The 18,844-nt window shown below is 42.1% G+C and overlaps 1 protein-coding gene across 1 annotated transcript in view; it reads left to right on the forward strand.

The window, feature by feature from the left end:
- Positions 1–1,743: 1,743 nt before the first annotated feature.
- The window catches only part of mrc2 (mannose receptor, C-type 2), a 47,030-nt gene continuing 29,929 nt past the window's right edge, over positions 1,744–18,844 (forward strand). Inside the window, exons 1-6 of the mRNA XM_079564345.1 lie at positions 1,744–2,218; positions 11,492–11,896; positions 15,469–15,642; positions 16,498–16,662; positions 18,177–18,290; positions 18,594–18,737. Coding sequence (XP_079420471.1) covers positions 2,089–2,218; positions 11,492–11,896; positions 15,469–15,642; positions 16,498–16,662; positions 18,177–18,290; positions 18,594–18,737 — 1,132 coding nt within the window. The 5' untranslated portion in view covers positions 1,744–2,088. The remainder of the gene's footprint in view (positions 2,219–11,491; positions 11,897–15,468; positions 15,643–16,497; positions 16,663–18,176; positions 18,291–18,593; positions 18,738–18,844) is intronic.

Below are 18,844 nucleotides of genomic sequence, written 5' to 3' on the forward strand. Positions count from 1 at the left end.
ATTTATTTTTGGCCAATGAAATGCAAAGGAACTGGTTCTACCTTTTAGTACTGTCGGGGGGGAGACTGGGCCTTAGCAGAGTTGCATAAACCATTAAATACTATTGGTTAAAACATGTGCGCCGTCTGTTTTTCTCACTTCTCTCACACAAATGAATGCAATTGAGTGAAAATGGCAAATAGTCGTTCAGCAGTTCATATTTCAGTCTTCAGTACATGTTAAGCAATTGAAATGCTTCCCAAAAATCACTATTAAGATTTACTTAAATTACTAAGAAATGCAATCCCCACAAAATGAGGAACAGAATGATCAATAACTTGGACCTTTGCAATATTAAACATAAGTTCATAATATAAATGTTTATCAAATCGCAGTCCAAGTTGGTAATAAGCTCTGAATTTCACACATCTAACTTTCCGCTTCTGTTTCTTCACTGACTCAAAGAATTTCAAGTATAGAAAGTGAAGCGTACGGTAAGTGCAGGAGCTGGAGCAGTAATCCATATGTCCTGGACTGGACCCTGATGTACTGAATAATAACTGAATAATAAATATGGATTCTCTGGCTCATCTTCAGACTTCATTCTCTGGTTTAAGTCCCGTATTAAAATAGGACTAAACCTTTGGAGGCACACACTTTTCTGAGACCAAACGTCCTAAACAAATAAACAATAGTATATTATGTTTCAGTTTTTGGCAGATAAGTAAATATTTTAGCTACTTTACCCAAGTAAGAGTAGCTTTTCTTTGAAATTATTTTACTCAAATGGTAAATGTACTCAACTTATATCTATTTGCTTTTCCACCTTTATCAGGCCCAAAGAGCATTACAGTGAGGAACCAGTCCTCCATTTACTCTCTTTCATACACCAGTGTGTAGGTCGGTGAAGTGTCTTGCCCAAGGACACAATGACAGTGGGCATTTGCGGGAGCCGGGATTCGAAGCCCTGACCCACTCAACCAAATGCACCACCGGCACCCCAGACGTAAAAGGTACTGACCAAAATAATTACAAGAGTGAAAAAGTACCTGGGGTACTGAGTAACTGAGTAAAAGTCTGTTTTATGATTCAGTAGTGACATAAATGATGCGAAACAAAACATTAAATTATGTAAAAATCCTAGTATTTCCAAAGAGGTTTTTTTTTTTTACATGAAACACAAGCTTTGAAGCTTTTGCCGCTAAGGATTTACTCGTGGAGAGAGTGACTATTTTTTAATCAGAGTAGTAAGTAAGAGTACTTTCTTCTACCCGAGTACTGATGCTTTACTCAGGTAGAAGTAAAAAGTACCATATGGTAAAACTACTACTACAACTACTTACTTAAAGTTACTCAAGTACATGTAGGCTACTTGAGTAAATGTAACCATGTGAGTGCCATTCTGATTGTGGATCATGAATGACAACAACCTCAAAAGTCACAAATAGGTGAAGTGGGAAAAAGTACCAGTTACATGACACAAATGTAGGACTAGTACAAAAAATAAAAGGACAATACACAAAAAGAACAGATGTGAGAGGGTTAAAAGCCCTAAACCTGCTCCCCCTAACTTTTATAAGCCTATTTCACAACTCTCAGGGAGCAATACTGCCACAGTGATGTGAACCACAGCACATGCACATAAGTGTTCATTCCACAAACGTCTGCTTTAAAGTCTGCAGGACCAAAACACATTTTATTACACACATCTGGTGCAGGACCTTCAGTTTAATTCACGCGCACTTAGGCCCAACTCTACCTTACCCTACCAATTAACCCAAACTTTTGTCTCGAGTCTCACGCCCCCTGGAGGCGCCCGGACCCCACGTTGGGAACCATGCTCGCGCACACACACACACACAGGGCTCGCAGTCTCTGTTGTTGACGCCGCTCCATTCATTGGCGTGTGATGTTTGGTGAGAGGCAGACGGAGCTGTAGCGGTCAGAATCAACTCCTCTCCGTCCGCGCTCTCGCCTCTCGCTCCTCTGCCGCCTCTGAACCTCATCCGGGTGCACTTTTTTCTCTTTTTGTCGCATACTTTTCGTTTTCTTTTCTTTTTTTCTTCTTCTTTCCCCCCACTACTTGAGGCACGAGATTTTTTTGGAAGCATGCAAAACTGCCACGAGCGACAGCAAAACAAGCAACCGAGGAGACCATGCACATACGGGCTGCGCGTACTTTACCAATGCACTTTATATTTATTCGTCTTTAGTCTGGAACTGAAGAGGAGCGACTCTGGTAAGAACATTTCAAACTTTTCCCACCCTTTTTTCCCCACTTCATTCACAAAAGTCCGTGAAATGTGTTGCTGTGACAGTGGACGTTGTGCGTGTGCCGTTTTGCTTTACGCATCGCTTTAACTTGGAGGAAAAAAAGTGCGATGCAAAGAGATGTTGTGTGCGTAACTTAAGGATTTGGTGCTTTGGTTTGCCACGAACCAATACTCCGGAGCAGTGAGTGGAACCAGATGTGCGTAAAAGAGAGAAAAGAAACGAGGGGGGGGGGGGGAGGACTCCGGAGAAATCCAGGGGGCTGCACCGTGGACTTCTACAGTATTATGTTATTTCATAAGCGTAAAAAGAAAGTGACCCCCAAAAAGCCACGTTTAAGTGCGTGAAATCGCTCCCCTTTGTTCTGTTGTGGTTGCGTGCTACTGTAAGCGTGACGTGGAGAGGCAGTGACGGTCCGCTCCACTGGGCACCCTACGGGCTGATGTGACCTTTGCATCCGGAGACCGCTGTAATTAACACGTCCTGTCCGGTCCCAAACAGCTTTATGATCCCCCTTTGTGTGCAGTCCGCTGGCTCACTCTCACTGCGCAAAGGAGAGATGATACGTAGACCTGTTATTACAAAAGAATAGACTCGCGCGCCTGTAATTTGACATTCATAGACTTGCAGTTACAGTGATTTTCCCTTTTTTTTTTTGAGCCACACAGATAAGGGATGAATCAAGATGTGTGGGCTATGGAGCCAGACCACATGATGCAATCACTGTTGTGTCTTGGTGAGGTTGGCGGTGTGATTCCAGCTCCGATACTGCCGTTGTGTCATTGGGCAAGAGTAGACACATCGCCTTCCTTACTTATAATGATACCCAAAAGTGCTTTGGAATATTATTTATTGGATTAGGGGTGGGAACCTCTGGGTACCTCACAATTCAATACGATACGCGATACATGGCTTACGATAACGATTATCTCACGATACGGCGATACTGCGAAAATCGATATATTGCACAACAACCCACAATACATCAAGATTTAAAAAAAATCATGCTACTTTTGACCTTAAAGGGGCTAGATGCAAGTTAGCCATTTTATACTCACTACTGCCACCTCAGGTCATACATGTAACTGCACCTTTTATATTAAACTCGTGCATGACAGCGATTTGGACCTGTATTAACACCTTTTTGAGTGACAGTGCAGGATTTTAGAGGCAGTTGTGGTGAACAGGTCTGGGCTCATTCTACACTTTAGGATATTGTTGAAACAAATTCATAATTTTAACATTTTAAAACTCTAGTCCATTTAATTTTAACACACCACACATATTATTATATTCATCATTTACATTTCTTCATGTGCTTTTTTCTTTGCCTATAGCCTACATGAGCCCTGACTTACACACTGAAAATGGGTCTATAGATCTGTCAGTGACTTACATTTAAATAAACAAGAAACCACAGTCCTATTTAAAAATGAATAAATCAACCCTAAATGAATCTAACGTACAAATATAAAAACTCAATCATTAAAAATCATTAAAAGTAAATTATTTGTGTGACAGTGTTTGATCCAAGTGCTTAAAACTGTAGTGCTGCCCCCTGTTGTCCTGAAAACAGTGAAGCACGGCGGCCTCATTAATATGCATGACTTCATCAAAAGTATCGATATCGGGATAAAAAGTCGGTGTCGTATTGTCCCCCAAAACATCGCGATGTATCGGAAAATCGATATATTGTCACACTCCTGATTAGCACCATAGATTGGGTCAACTTTACACAAAAATATTGCCAGTGCTACTGTTATATTTGTGACGAGATTCATGGCTCTTTAACGGGATCCAAATCTTGTAAAAGAAGCGTTCAAAAGTTTTGCACATTTTTGTAAGGATCTTGTTTAACCTCTTACCCCCCGCCTTTACTCAGTGCATTTTCTCTAGTGCGGCTTAACCCTAACTCTAAAAGCTTCTCGACTGGAGTAAGGCCTCATTTGAAAGCTAAGCTTTTTTTTGTCTCATTGTCGCCATTTTTTGTCACATTTCTTAAGCGTTTTTGCCCTTTTTTGTTGCTGTTTTGTCTTGATTTTCGCCCCTTTTTTGCCAAGCTTTTGTTGCGTTTTCTTCCTCGTTTTTGTCTCTATTTTGATCCTCTTTTCCAGAAGCTTTTAGATTTGGGTAAATCCGAACTGGAGATAATGTACTCGGTTCAGGTGGAGGTTAAGGGGTTAAACGGGCCACCGTTTTTCCAGACTGAGATATGTTCTTACCTGAGCTTAGACAAGTTGATGCGTAACTGTCTGGTCTTTGTGCGTGCCCAAGAAAGAGCATGTTCATTTCTAACTTCACCCCGTTTGGAGCCATAGGAATATACTGGGAGAGGCCAAATGCTAACAACATCTTTGGTCTTTTTGCGTGACTGAGGGCACACAGTTCTTCCATACTGAGATATGTTTTTACCTGAGCTTAGACGAGTTGATGCGTACCTGTCTGGTCTTTGTGCCTGTGGAAGAGCGTGGTAGCTTCCAACTTCACCCCCGTTTGGAGCCATAGGAATACATTGGGAGAGGCCAAATGCTAACAACATAATTGGTCATTTTCTGTGACTAAGGGCATGCACAAAGACCAGACAGGTACGTATCAACTCGTCTAAGCTCAGGCAAGAACATATCTCAGCATGGAAAAATGGTGGCCTGTTCCTTTAAGAAGCCAGCATGAACACTCAAATTTTTCTTCTACCTAATTTGCTCAGAAGTATGCTTTTTGATTCAAATCACAATTGGTTACAGTGAGATTCATTTTATCCTTTGAAATGAGTAAAAGATGCTACGACTGTTGATTTTTCATGCAAAAACCTTTCACTTTGGGTCTGTGTACTGCTCGTGTGCTGCTTTTGTGTTGGCTCAGGTACATTTCTACATATTGCATAAAAAACATACAGTAAAAGATTTGTCTCTTTTCCAAATTGAGATCCGTTTGAACTGATCGCCGTTCAAAAGAGCCGATTTGGTCGCCAATGTCACATCACTATGTTATACTGCACTTCTGTCCTCAAACAGGGTCAAAAACATGGCTCTCACTTTAAGGAGAGTGTCATAGTAGTTTTACTGTAATATTTCGAAGGTGGTGTACAGTATCTATAGGGAGACGTAGAGTAAATATACAAGCAACCACATCAGGCTACCCCCTCATCAGCCACTGCATTATCCCCTTTTCTTAATCCCTTCGCCATACCCACAGTGTCGATGAAGTCAGATCTTTCACCGATTGCACAATTCGGCGCAACATTAAACGCCGAAGAAACAAACAAAAAGTGTCTGGAATTTCCTGCCGATATCTGCGTCTCTTCTCTGACTCCGACCAGCGAGCGCTTAATGCCACACATCTGTCAAAATATTGCACTTTTGGGGATTTTTCTTTTTTTTTTCTGTGTGTGGGTTTAGCCTTCGGAGTTCTCATGAACCGAAAGAGGAGGTGGAGGTTCTGGGAAGACGCGTACCTCTTGGCAAGAGTCACCGTTTAAAGGATTTGGTGAAGTAACTCGATCGGCAACAGGTTTTGAAGAGATGTACCACATAAGAGTTACACAATGCTGACTATATTACTATTTCTTACAAAAGGAATCATCACAGTTAGTCGCAAAGCAGGAGGAGGCTATGTTAACAGTACAGTAGTGAAGTAATAGAAGTAGTTTTGCCATAATTGACTACCCAAAGCTTTTTTTGTATTGCCTGGAATTGCTTAATTTTAGGACAACTCTTGTCCACTGACAGTGACCACATCATTTTGTAAATATTGAAGTAGAAGGGAGCAAACATGACCAAGCTTCAAATGGCTGAAAGGTTTGAGCAATATTTTTCATTGACTCAAAGGCAAAGCTAATCCTATTTGAGTGTTTTTTATGTGTTCAGTTCATCTCTTAGCCCTCACCTAAACAGAAGAACATTTTCTGCAGTTTGGCATTACCCCAAATCTAAAAGATTCTTGAGAAAAACATCAAAATGGCGACCGAAACGAGAAGGAAACCTCAACAAAAAAGTGACAAAAAAGCAACAAAAAAGTGCCAAAAATGAGGTGAAAACGCAGCAAAAAGTGACAAAAAATAATGCACTCGGTTAAGGTGGGGGGTAAAAGGTTAATGACTGTCCACGTTTAAACAAAGCTGAAGATCCTCTTTTACACATCGTTCAAGTTTCTGCACACCTCATGTCAGAAAGGCCATTTGAGTTGAGCCAATCCTGAAACTGACGCGAAAATCAGAATCAATTCGAACCCTGCTCCCACTAATTCACGTTGTAGTAGCAATGCGCTTCACTCCAGTATGAATGTAAGTAGTAAGAGATGGAAGTGGAGGTAAAAATGAGACCATTTAAAATCTAATCAGGACCAATCCGGTTGTTAGATGTACATGGATGGAAATTTGTTTTCTGAATTTGAGAGTTGATGAAGTCGCAGTGGTCAGGTGGAGCCTGCGACCATGGTGTTGTAGCACCACGGACGGCTCATCTCTCTTGATATAGACTCATGATCAATAGCACAAAACCTGGATTTGCCTAGTTTGCATGTTTTGGGTTCACTTGGATTAAAGCAGTACTAAGTAACGTGTTTACCTTAATAAATCCTTTCGGTAGTCCCTGTGGGGGTAATACAAGTGTTTATGGGATGATTGGAGGGTCTTTCATCGCCCCCTGGTGTCTCTGGCCAGAAAACAATGCTTGCAACTTGACTGCCACCGGACCGGACCAACCAATACACACTAATAGAATCACAAAGAAGAAGCTAACAGGCTAACAGGCAAAGCTAACTGCGGGCTAGCGTCACTTTAAGCAGTATTAACAGCCAAGTTTGAGTGAAAAAAATTACTTCCATTGTATAACTGGATGTACAATATCCCTCTCTCCCTTCGCCTTTACTGTCAGCGTAGTATTTACTCTCCAAGACAATTAATACGTTAAAAAATCGCAACTTGCTACGACACCTGCAGTTGCGCTTAGTGCTGCTTTAACTTTGGAATAAGATGCAAACTCGACACAGATTGAGACCTCCCTAAGTGATGTGAGGGAAGAGCACTAAACATGCGCAATAGGTTAATAGGTTGATCCTCCTCCATATATCTCAGTCTGGAAAAACGGTGGCCTGTTCCTTTAACCTTGACCCCGAGTGCCTTCACAACACAAAGTTTACTGAGCTTTTTCTCTTGTCACACTCTTCTATTGTTCGGTCGTGTCCTGACAAATACAATAAACTCACTGAGTAGATTTTACCGTGAGATGGAGCGTGTTATAAAAAGCACAAAGCTGTAATTATAGTCAACATTTTCAAACTCGTGTTGCACCATTTTGGCTTCACGCCGCATCTGCCTCTGTCCCACTATCACCAAACAACTCACAGCTTCTGAGAACCCAGACCGCAGGGCGAGCTGGAGGGGGGCGGGGCCAGCTCCGGATTACAGGGGACTACATGGGGCTTTTGGAGGAGACTCTATTGTCCCGGGGTCCATAAACGCAGCATGTACGGGGGAATCACCTGCAAACTGGAGTGGAATAGTTTGGAAGAGGCAAAGTGGGGTTGTTGTTGTGATGGTGAAGTAGTTGGTGAAAGCAGTTTTGGTTCTTCCAGAGGTAATTGTGGACAGACAGTGTGGTTCTGCTGGTGGTACGGCTGTCTCCAAGGAAATCAACAGCTTCTCACGCCACATTTCTATGATTGGTTTAGTCTACAGTACACCATAGTTCCACCTTGAATGCCAATCTCTGTTACATAAAACCAGATTATAGATCAGTTTTTCTCAAACTTGGACTTTGGGCACTGCTCAGAATCATCTGCAATCGTAAAACGCCTCATTTGAAAGCTAAGACCTACATAACTGATATAAACAGATCTTTTTCCTTGCGTTGTTGCCGTGTTGTCGCAATCTTTTTTGACATTTCTTTTCATTGCTCTTTTGTAGCTTTTTCATCACTTTTCTGTTACTCTTTAGTTGCGTTTTCATCCTCATTCTCGTCTCACTTTTGTTGCTATTTGACACTTTTTCAAGGAGCTTTAAGATTTGGGTAAAGTCAAACTGCAGAAATGATGCTCGGTTCAGGTGAGGGTTAAGAGACTAAGTAACGAACTTAAGTTAAGTATTTTAGATTTTTTTTAGACCCTGTTTAGTCCTGATTTGAGTTTGATCAATCCCTGGTGGACTGATTGAGAACCGCTGGCTGCATGAAGTGAGTTGATATTTAGCAGCAGTTGTCGTAGCAGAAAACATGGTGGTAGTTAAAGAAATATCTACATTTTTTGTAACTTGTTTACCATAGTAAATCTTTTTCGTAGTCCCTCTGGGGGTAATACAAGTGTTCATGCATGAACACTTGGGATGATTGGGGGGTCTTTCATCTCCCCCTGGTGTTTCTGGACCATAGAAGTAAATGCTCTGGACACACTAATGGAATCATGAAGAAGAAGCTAACAGGCTAACAGGCAAAGCTAACAGCGGGCTAACGCTACTTAAACAGTATTTCCAGCCAAGTCTGAGTGAAAAAAATGATCTCCATTGTGTAATTGAATGTACAATATCCCTCTCTCCCTTTGTCTTTTCTATCAGCGTAGTATTTACTCTCACGGACAATTAGCGAGTAAAAAACGGAGAACATTTTCTCCAGTTCAGCTTTACCCAAATCTAAAAGGTTACAGCCTATTAGGCCAGTGTAACCCACATTTGAGAGCAAAGACAAAACACCTCTATAAGGATCTTTTTCCTTGCGTTTTTGTCACATTTTCTCCCCCACATTTTCATCGCTTTTTGTCTCTTTTCTGTTGCAAGTTTGTGCTTATTTTTTGTTGCATTTATGTCCCTTTGTCACTTTTTTTGTCACGTTTTTGTCCCTTTTCTATTGCTTTTTTTGTGGCTTTTTTGTTGTGTTTTCATCACACCTTTTCGTCACACTTTTTTGCTCTTTTGTTGCATTTTCATCCTTGTTTTTGTCTCATTGTGTTGCTATTTTTACACTTTTTTTCCAGTTAGCTTTTAGATTTGGTTAAAGCTGAACTGGGGAAAATGTGCTCAGTTTTAGTGGGGGTTAAGAGGTGATGTCAGATTAACTTGGCGAACACGCCCGGTTGCCTACTTCTCTGTTACCTTACAATCCTCATCCTCCTTCCCCTCTTTTACTGCTGTCTCTCGCCCCACTCCCTGGCCCCTCTCTGAAGCCTGTGAATCAGGAATGCTTGGGCTGAATTTCGCTCCTCTCGCTAAAACTCAGGCCAGAGCTGGGGAGATTTATGTTTATTTTGGGCCTCGTCTTTTAATAATCTTAACAGAGCTGCCTCCCACACTCCCAGCATGCATCTCTTTGTCTGTCCTCGCCACCATCGTGCAATATCGTGGGTTCATGACGAGCCTTTACATTGAAAGTTGTTGGTGGAAAAAAACGCAGACGGCCACAAGAAGACGGCTTTGTTCTCCAGATGTGGTCACTCCAGCTGCTGTCCAGTGGGCATGACATAATGCTGTTTTGGAAAGAGTCAAAATACACAAGGTAGTTCATTTATGGACCACTACTGCTGCTACTACAGTTTTTTTATGAGCTGAACAGAAGAGAATACATTTCATATCTTATTGCATGGTGTGGCCAATACCATGTTATTGCTGATAATGGTCTTTAAACAGCCCACAAACACAATCATAAACACCCGTTCTGTTCACTGGTGTCTTTACCATCACGCTCCTTTAATTAAGTAATAAACTCAATGGTCCGAGGCGGCGTGGTTGTCGGTGGGAGCTCGTCACATCCATGTCATTATGCTGTAAACACCGTGCACATGTTTGCTCTTTGATGCTCAGTTTGGTGTTTTCTCTCTTAGCGCAGACTTCAGGAATTCCTTCAGTTTGACCCTGAATCGCCCCCTTCACTTACAGCTCTGTCTCTTCTCACAGCGACAGGAGGGTTCAGCAGCACAGCTCATATGTTACAATACAAGGAGGGCGGAACTATGATCAAATTGTAATAAACTGATAATTGAAATGTCTTCGGCTTATATTTTGTTGTACAAGCTTAAAACTTGTGTCGTAGTCTCTGAAATGTTTCTTGGGAGTGAGAACTCATTCAGGCCCAGTGTCTTAAATATCTTTACTTTTTTATTCTAAATAGTTTGGTGTTTGACTTTCCCTGATCTCTATGACCTACAAAGTTTGCAAACCTCTACATTATAATTATGTTGTTTAGATAGCATTTCCCAACCAGGGGTACAGATACAGTACTTGAGGCACTTGGCAGGGGGTACTTGGAATTACCACAGATTAACAGAAGGTGAAACTGAGCACAATTTTAATATCACTTTCAAAGAAATATTATATTTTAGTGATATTTTCCAGGAAAAGGTGTGACTTTAAGAGTGTTTTAGCTATATTCTGAACATAACACTTTACAGAAGAACTTGTTAACCTTAATAAATCTTTTTCGTAGTCCCTCTGGGGGTGATACAAGTGTTGATGGGATGATTGGGGGTTCTTTCATTTAACCCTGGTGTCTCTGGCCAGAAAACCACACTTTCCCTGCTCTGACCTGGGGGCACAATACACACTAATACTCACGAAGAAGAAGCTAACAGGCTAAAGGGCAAAGCTAACTGCGGGCTAGCGCCACTTAAAAAAACAGGAAAAGATCTCCATTGTGCAATTGGATGTACAATATCCCTCCCTTTGTCTTTTCTGTCAGTGTAGTATTTACTCTCACGGACAATTAATGAGTAAAAAAACGCAACATGCTACGACACCTGCAGTGGCGCTTATGGCCTCTAGGGGCATGAGTTACTTATATCTGCTTTAAATACTGAATAATCTATGTTTAGTTTAAAAGATATTGTCTGGTAGGGGTACTCAGAGTATACATGGCAACAGCTCAAGGGGTATGTGGGACAAAAAAGGTTGAGAACCACTGGCTTAGAACAGCAGTTCCTAAACTGGAGTATATGGACCCCTGGAGTGTCAGGGTGTCCCTGAACAAAACATTGAATTATCTAGTTTAGAAGATGTAACAAACAATTCTGATAAGAGAATCACTTACGCATAGTTTCAAACTCCTAAATTCATTGTAACACCATATGTGCCAACTCAATAGAGTCCTTGAAAAAAATAAAAATGTGAAAAGACAAGACATGCCACAACTGCAAGCTTTCTGTTTTGGGATCTTAATCTGTGGGTCTGAGGATAATCGCAGGTTCAAAGTGAAAATGACAAACACAAAACACACACTTTATTCCCATCACTTGGACTCACTGTTCCTCCCTTTGTTCTCTGCAGCACCGCTGGACTCGGATGTGTTTGCGTTCTTCCACGAGGGGGCCCAGGGCTGTCTGGGGGTGCGGGACCACACCCTGGTCCTGTCCCGCAGCTGTGAGGATGACCACCAGCGCTGGAAGTGGGTGTCCCGAAACCGCCTCTTCAACCTGGGCTCGTCCCTGTGCCTGGGGGTGACCACGGGCAACTTCAGCGCGCGGCCCGAGCGCTCTCCCCTGGGCGTGTACACGTGCGACCGCGAGCCCCCCCGGGTGCGCTGGACCTGGGGCTGTGGACAGATGCTGGACAGTCTGAACAACTACCTGCCCTCACCCTCGCTGTGGAACTCCTCCACTGTGACCTACCCAGCCGGCCTGAAGTGGAGACTGCACGGAGACGACCAGGACCTGTGCGCCAAGATGTACCAGGGTGAGTTCGGACAGGACTACAGTCAATGGCGCGCTGGACAAGGCATGAAGAGCCCCTTTTATCTGACCCAGTGAAGCAGCTAAAACACTGAACAGAAGTTGGCTCACTCCGGGGCAGTGTGTGGGTGTCTCGTGTGCGTCTGCCCCGCTCCGGTGGTGGCTGTCTGTTTAGGGCCACAGCTGGATCTGATCAGAGGAAAGCGGCTAAGCGTTTCTTTGTGGAGCGTTGGCTCGGGGCCAGTGTCGGGGCCCAAGCAAAACACGGGCAGTGTTTGTAAACTTGAACTGAATTGCCGCTGCCCTCAAGTATATTTGTATGTATATATAGTATCTAGTCTGACCAGAGTGATTAAGGGTCAATCTCATCTTCCACTCGCAGCAAAAACAAATGTCACCACATTTCTTTGACAAACTGTGTCCTATTCAGTAAACAGGAAGGCAGTCTAAGCAAGTGTCATGTTCACTCCATGGTTTAGTCCTAGTTTAGACCTGGGTTAGTCTGAATATTGTTCTACTTGTGTCCTGATTTGGGCTTAGAGATGCTCAGTTCTTACAGTCTGCAATAATCAAAATTTTCCATAAGCTACTTTGAAGATACGCAAAGAGAGGAGAGGAATAGCAGACTGGCTACGGCATTTTCACATCAACGTAAGACCCAGGACTCAGTTGAAGTTTGCATGTTCTGCTTGTATGTTGGTTTCCTCCGACTGTTCTAGTTTCCCCCATGATCCACCTAAAACATGCAATAGAGTAATCCTATATCAATACTTTAAGAAAGCGATCAAAAAGCAACCTGAAATCTTTCAAACTGTTACTATAAGGTGTAAAGGTTTGTGTACGCTCCCGGTCACGGCCAGGAATTTTCCATTGTTGGAGAGATTTTTAAATATCCTCGACTGGATTGGATTAAGTTTCACTTCAGTAATACACAAGCTAGAGGCCTACACTGCAAAAAATGCCTTAAAATGAGATTAATTTCTTGAATTAAGGTATTTTATGTTGAATTTGAGTAGGTTTGAGCTCATCTAAGATCAGATAAAAGATAAGATAAGATAAACCTTTATTAATCTCACAAAGGAGAAATTCACTTGTTACAGTCGGCGTTACTTCACAGTCTTATTGTACAGTCTGACAGCAGTGGGGATGAAGGCTTTGCGGTAGCGCTCTGTCCTGCACTGAGGGTGTCTCAGTCTGCCACTGAGAGAGCTGCTCAGCTCTTCTACAGTCCCGTGCAGTGGGTGGGAGGTGTTGTCCATGATGGAGGTGAGCTTGGCTAACACCCTCCTGTCCCTCAAAACATGCTAATGCCAATGGAACATGTATAAATCACACTTGGAATCAAACAAATTAACTTTTATATTTAAAAATATTATGTTTTCATTTGAAATTTTACAATAAAAATCAGAAATAAGAAAAATATGCTTGTTCCGATAGGATGTTTTATCTGATCCTAGACTAGACTACTTAAACATTAGATTTATAGAATTAAAGACAAAATCTTCCATATAGGTGCACAACTTTTTATGTAAAAAAAAAAAAAAAAGTTGCATTTGACCTTTAAGTGACCTTTAAGTTAGCATAGCGCTTTTACTTACCATCCCATGGCCTGCAGGACGCTCCAGGACCAATGTTTTTTTCAGCTTTTCACCGTATCCATGGTTACATATACGAAAATCTACCAGCAGTCCTGAAAAAAACTTGAAATAAAATTGATTCTGAATCATCATAAGAGCCACAGGGATGGAAAGTGAAGGCGCTACGCTAACCACCCATACAGCTGAAAGGTCAAATAAAAAAAGTGTTTCAGATTTTTCTTTTTCTAGTGTATTACACTTCAGCTAAAGTTTAGAAGCCACATTTCAGCCTCTTTGTTGTCGTCTCTTTTTACATGAATCCAAACCAGTGTCTCATGCCGGGAACAGGACCGCTCATTGTGTTCATTTGGAGCCTTTCTTCCTTGTCAAACTTATGGAAAACACAAGCACATTTATAAGACTTTTGCTAAAGCTGTCACGTTTTGTTGCATACGACTCGCTCTGTCCACTCCTTTGGGCTGAAGACAGACGCCTGGGACATTACTCAGCTAAAGCCACACTCTGGAGCTGTGAGGGAGGGAGCTCTCTTCAACATGTCTGCCCTACTTTCCACTGACCTGGCGTGTTTTTGGGGGAGAAAGAGTCCGCTCTGTCTCCTTTTCTTCACTCCGCGCGGCTCGAAAGTAAACTACAGCCGTGTTGTGAAAGGGCAGCGATATGAAGTCATCGCTGGCTGGGCCTGATCCGTCCGAGCTGCTGTACGTTTTGTTGGATCAGTTTTTTGTTTTCTTTTGCTCCCGTTGACCAGCATTTGGGGTGTTTTTTATCAAACCTGCTGCATTATGCTCTGGGTTCATTCCATGTTTGAATTTGCAAGTCTCTAAGAAAGCAAACACATTTTCCCCAACCATTCACCGCATTTCAGGCGTCCTGTCAGAGGTGGGGAGAGAATGAGCCTAAATTAAAGTGAACTCAAGTAAAAAGTTCTTGTATTCATTGTGATTTTACCTAAAGCAGTGTTTCCCAACCAGGAGTACGACAGGGACTAGTCTCCTTCAACAGATGTGTTCACAGTTAAGTTACAAGTTAAAGCAGAACTTAGGAACTCATTGCCCTAGAGGCCATAAGCGCCACTGCAGATGTCGTAGCATGTTGCGTTTTTTACTCATTATTTGTCCGTGAGAGTAAATACCACGATGACGGAAAAGATAAAGGGAAAGAGGGATATTGTACATCCAATTACACAATGGAGATCATATTGTTCACTCAAACTTGGCTGTAAATACAGTTTAACTGGCGCTAGCCCACAGTTAGCTTTGCCCCAGTTAGCCTGTTAGCTTTTTCTTCACTTGTATTACCCCCATAGGAACAACGAACAGGCATTGTTTAGTTAAACAAGTTACATAGTTCTCCTTTAAGTTAAATTTGATTAATCCCTGTAGGGAAATTCATTTTCTGCATTTGACCCATCCTCAGTGCCGCTGGGGCAAACTGTAGCTGCAATAAGCAGTCAGTGTGGGCCGATACTCGGGGACCCATCTCCAGATGTGGAGCCAGGCCAGTGGTTGGAGGATTAGCCTATTGTACATGTTTTTAGTGGTAGAGGAAACAGGAGTACCTGGAGGAAACCTATGCAACCATGGGGAGAACATGCAAACTCCACACAGAAAGAACCGTCCAGGTGGGAATCGAACCCTTGCTGTGAGGCGTGAGCGCTACCCACTGCGCCACCGTATATTTTGTATATGTTGTATATGTTGTATATGTTATAAATTTACCAAGGTTGCAAATGACCTTAAAATAACTTGAAATTTACAAGCAAGAATTTACCAAAACATTGTTTGTTCAACAAGCCATACCAAAAAGTGTCTGTCTCCACTCAAGAAAATCAAGTATGGCTGCCCCTTTTGTTCAAGAAAACTATTTTGCAGTGAATAGTTTAGTCCTCTGGCCAACAAAAATTGGTCAGAGTATTGCATTTGGTTCTTGGGATATTTGTAATTTGGAATCCTCTACTCACTGCTCCTTTTGTCCACAGACATCTACACCATCCAGGGTAACGCTCACGGCAGCCCCTGTTTCCTGCCCTTCCTGTACGACGGACAGTGGTTCCACAGCTGCACCAGCATCGGCCGTGAGGACGGACACGTGTGGTGCGCCACCACCTTCGACTACGCCAAGGACGAGCGCTGGGGCTTCTGTCCCGTCAACAGTCAGTTGATCCTTATCAATATTTAAGTGGAGTTGTTAATAAAAATGCAGGCCAATATCCTTTTTTATAATTCCGCTGTCAAATGATATCTTCTTCATCTTCTTTCACTTGTCTGTTGTTGAGCTGCCCAAATCACATTTCACCAGCTCCTTATGGCTCCTCCTGCAGGTGGTGGGCCCACGGGAGGATTAAACGGGCCTGTTGGTCTCTCGCTTCTGAACTTATTCACTATTATGTAAAATGTATAGATATGAGATGAATAGAAACATTATAGATTGTGAATGTATTGTTGAAATATTGGCATTGAATCTTGCTTTTAGGATGTTTTGGGGGCATTTCAAAGGTGGTACAACAAAATCATTTCCTGGAGCGCCTAAATGATGAACTTCTTAGGCGCACTGGTGCAGCCAACTCAAAATGTTGGACTGGAGCCCTATATCTTTTAATGGGCATGTAGGCTGTAATTGATCAGAGAAGTGTCGGAGAGAATTTTGGGAGCCATTAGATGGGGTTATGATGAAAATATTCAAACACCAGAGGACTTTATATACAGTATGTCTAATGGACATAAATTCTACGGAGGATGAGGTTCAGTGGCAATAACATATGCCATTATGTCTTTCAAAACATTCTTTGTGCCTGGTGCTGCTTCCCATGTTCTCACTCCTCTGCTTTCGCCTTCATTCAAAAACTGCAGTCCTCACTCTATTATTACATTTTACAATATTGCTTTATACACTGTGTGAAGGGCTCAGATGACATGCCACCATTCCAAACGTTTATGTTCATGATTGTTTTTATCCGTTGTGGCTAAACAAAGTGATCTAAACTTCCATTTTGATCCCTCTTGCTCAGATAAAGGCTGTGAGACATTCTGGGACACCGACCCCCTCACGAAAAGTTGTTACCAGTTTAACTTCCAGTCCACTCTGTCCTGGAGCGAGGCGCGCACCAGCTGTCAACAGCAGGGGGCAGACCTCCTCAGCATCACCAAGCTGCATGAGCAAACCTACATCAACGGTACAGGCAACACTGTAATGCAAACCAGTGTAAAATCAACAAATCTCACATTCTCACATTTTCCCCTCAAAATAGCTGTTACCCACTTTTATTCAAAAATACTTTAAAGTTCACACCATTATCATATACTGTCACAGTGGATATAGATCCTGCCCTGTTTCCACTGACCTTTCCCTGACTCCTCACTGCTGCTGTGTGAATCAATGTTCCAAAGAGAAATCATTGATTTCCCAGCCTCAGATCTCACTTTATGTAACACTGTGCTGCGGTGAGGGTCATGATAGACTATGTTATACATTTGTGATTGGCAGATTTATCTCAAACAGCAACATCAATGTGACTGGAGAGGGCAATGGGGGGCACAGCATCAGTTTGTGCACTGGCTGATCTCGAGCCCCGCTTAGATAACATAACATCTCTGCCCCCTTCCCCAAAAACATTTTACAGGTCGGATGATCTACTTTTCAAAAAGTAGTAATCTGGACTGGGTTGTTCAGATTTAGACACATTTTGCTGCCAATGTAACAGGAAGAAACCTAAAGATCCTGAGTCTCCCCCAGTTCAGGACAAAAGACATTTTAAAAAGCTGAAACTAGTTCAGTGTATTGGTTGTTTTCAGGTTCTGGCCTGTGATGATGTCACACTACCCAGTGGGGGGCAGGGGCCAGTTTATCCTATTAACTGCACACTACACTTTCACAAGTCGTATCTTAAAAGAAAATGTATCAATTACTGAAATGATCATTAATATCAGTCACTGGTTCCATGATCTCTCTGTACAACATCAAAAATGTCCTCAAAAACAAAATAATTTTACCTCTATATAACATCATAGGCCTTTAGAACGCTGTGATGTCACCTGAAACCCAGCAATACGTATATATATACTTTTTTTTTAATTACAAATATTTGTTGACTGTTCAAACATGAATTATTTGTAATATCCCGATTCATCACAGGCACAACTTTATAGACATACTTCACAACTTTACAGGGTCATTGTCACAGAAATACTACAAAACTCGTCTGAGAGTTCATGAAATTGATACAAATGCTTTGAAAATGGACAGTGTTTTTTCCCCCACAAATGTATGACTTTACTATATGCTTAAGGAGGACACATCTGTTCCACTGCGAGAGAAAAAAAAAGAGCTTTAGTTCCTTTAAGTGAGGTTTAGGAGCGTTGCATAAATCTAGTTTCCAGTCAACAAACAGTCACTGACTACTTTTTAAAATCTTTTGCTAGGATGGAACACACCTGGATGACTGAGATGAAACATACTGTCATAACTTGCAGTATTATATATTCATTGCCTAAACAAGAATTACACAAACTATTAAAGACCCATCTGAAGATCCACAGTGACAGATATTTTATTTCTTTTTTACTTTTCACTCAGATCCCAGTGCATTGATTCAAGACAGAAAGTTTGGAAAACATCCCACCCACAAACACAGTTGAATGGGGAGTGAAACTGCTGTGAAAATGTTATTTTCTGTGAACTCTGTTGCAGGTTTATTGACAGGCTACAGCGCTGCCTTGTGGATCGGCCTCAATGACCTCGATGTGAACGGAGGCTGGCAGTGGGCAGACTCCTCGCCGCTCAAATATCTGAACTGGGAACAAGGTCTGGAAACTGTAAAAAAAAACAAAAAAAAAACAGGCATAAAACTCTCTGTTTTAAGACTTACTTTATGTAATCAAACCATCCCACACAGGCCTATATATAGCATGCTGACTTCTGCAAATAGTCGACAAACTTGGCTCAGTTTATGCTCTTACAAGTTGCCCACACTTAAAAAGTCTATAAACTTGTAAATGTAAGATGCACAAGTATTATACAAGTTATCATACAATATATAGTTATCTTATCATTCCCATATCCTTCAGATTAGGTAAAAGTATATTTTTTTCTCCCCGTAATCTGCAGATCAGCCGAACCATGAGGAGGAGGAGAACTGCGTGGTGATCCGCACAGAGACTTCGGGGCGATGGCAGAACCGGGACTGCTCTGTGGCTCTGCCGTACGTCTGCAAGAAGAGGCCCAACGCCACACTGGACCCCTTCACCACCGGTAAAGTTTAATACAAAGTTATTTGTCATAAACCATGACTGTCAGGCGTGTCCAGACGTTTTTCACTCAGCTGACACTTGCTTATTCTAGGGTCTTAAAGTTTTTGA

The sequence above is a fragment of the Gobius niger genome (assembly GCF_951799975.1).
Source record: "Gobius niger genome assembly, chromosome: 10".
NCBI classification, from domain to species: domain Eukaryota; kingdom Metazoa; phylum Chordata; class Actinopteri; order Gobiiformes; family Gobiidae; genus Gobius; species Gobius niger.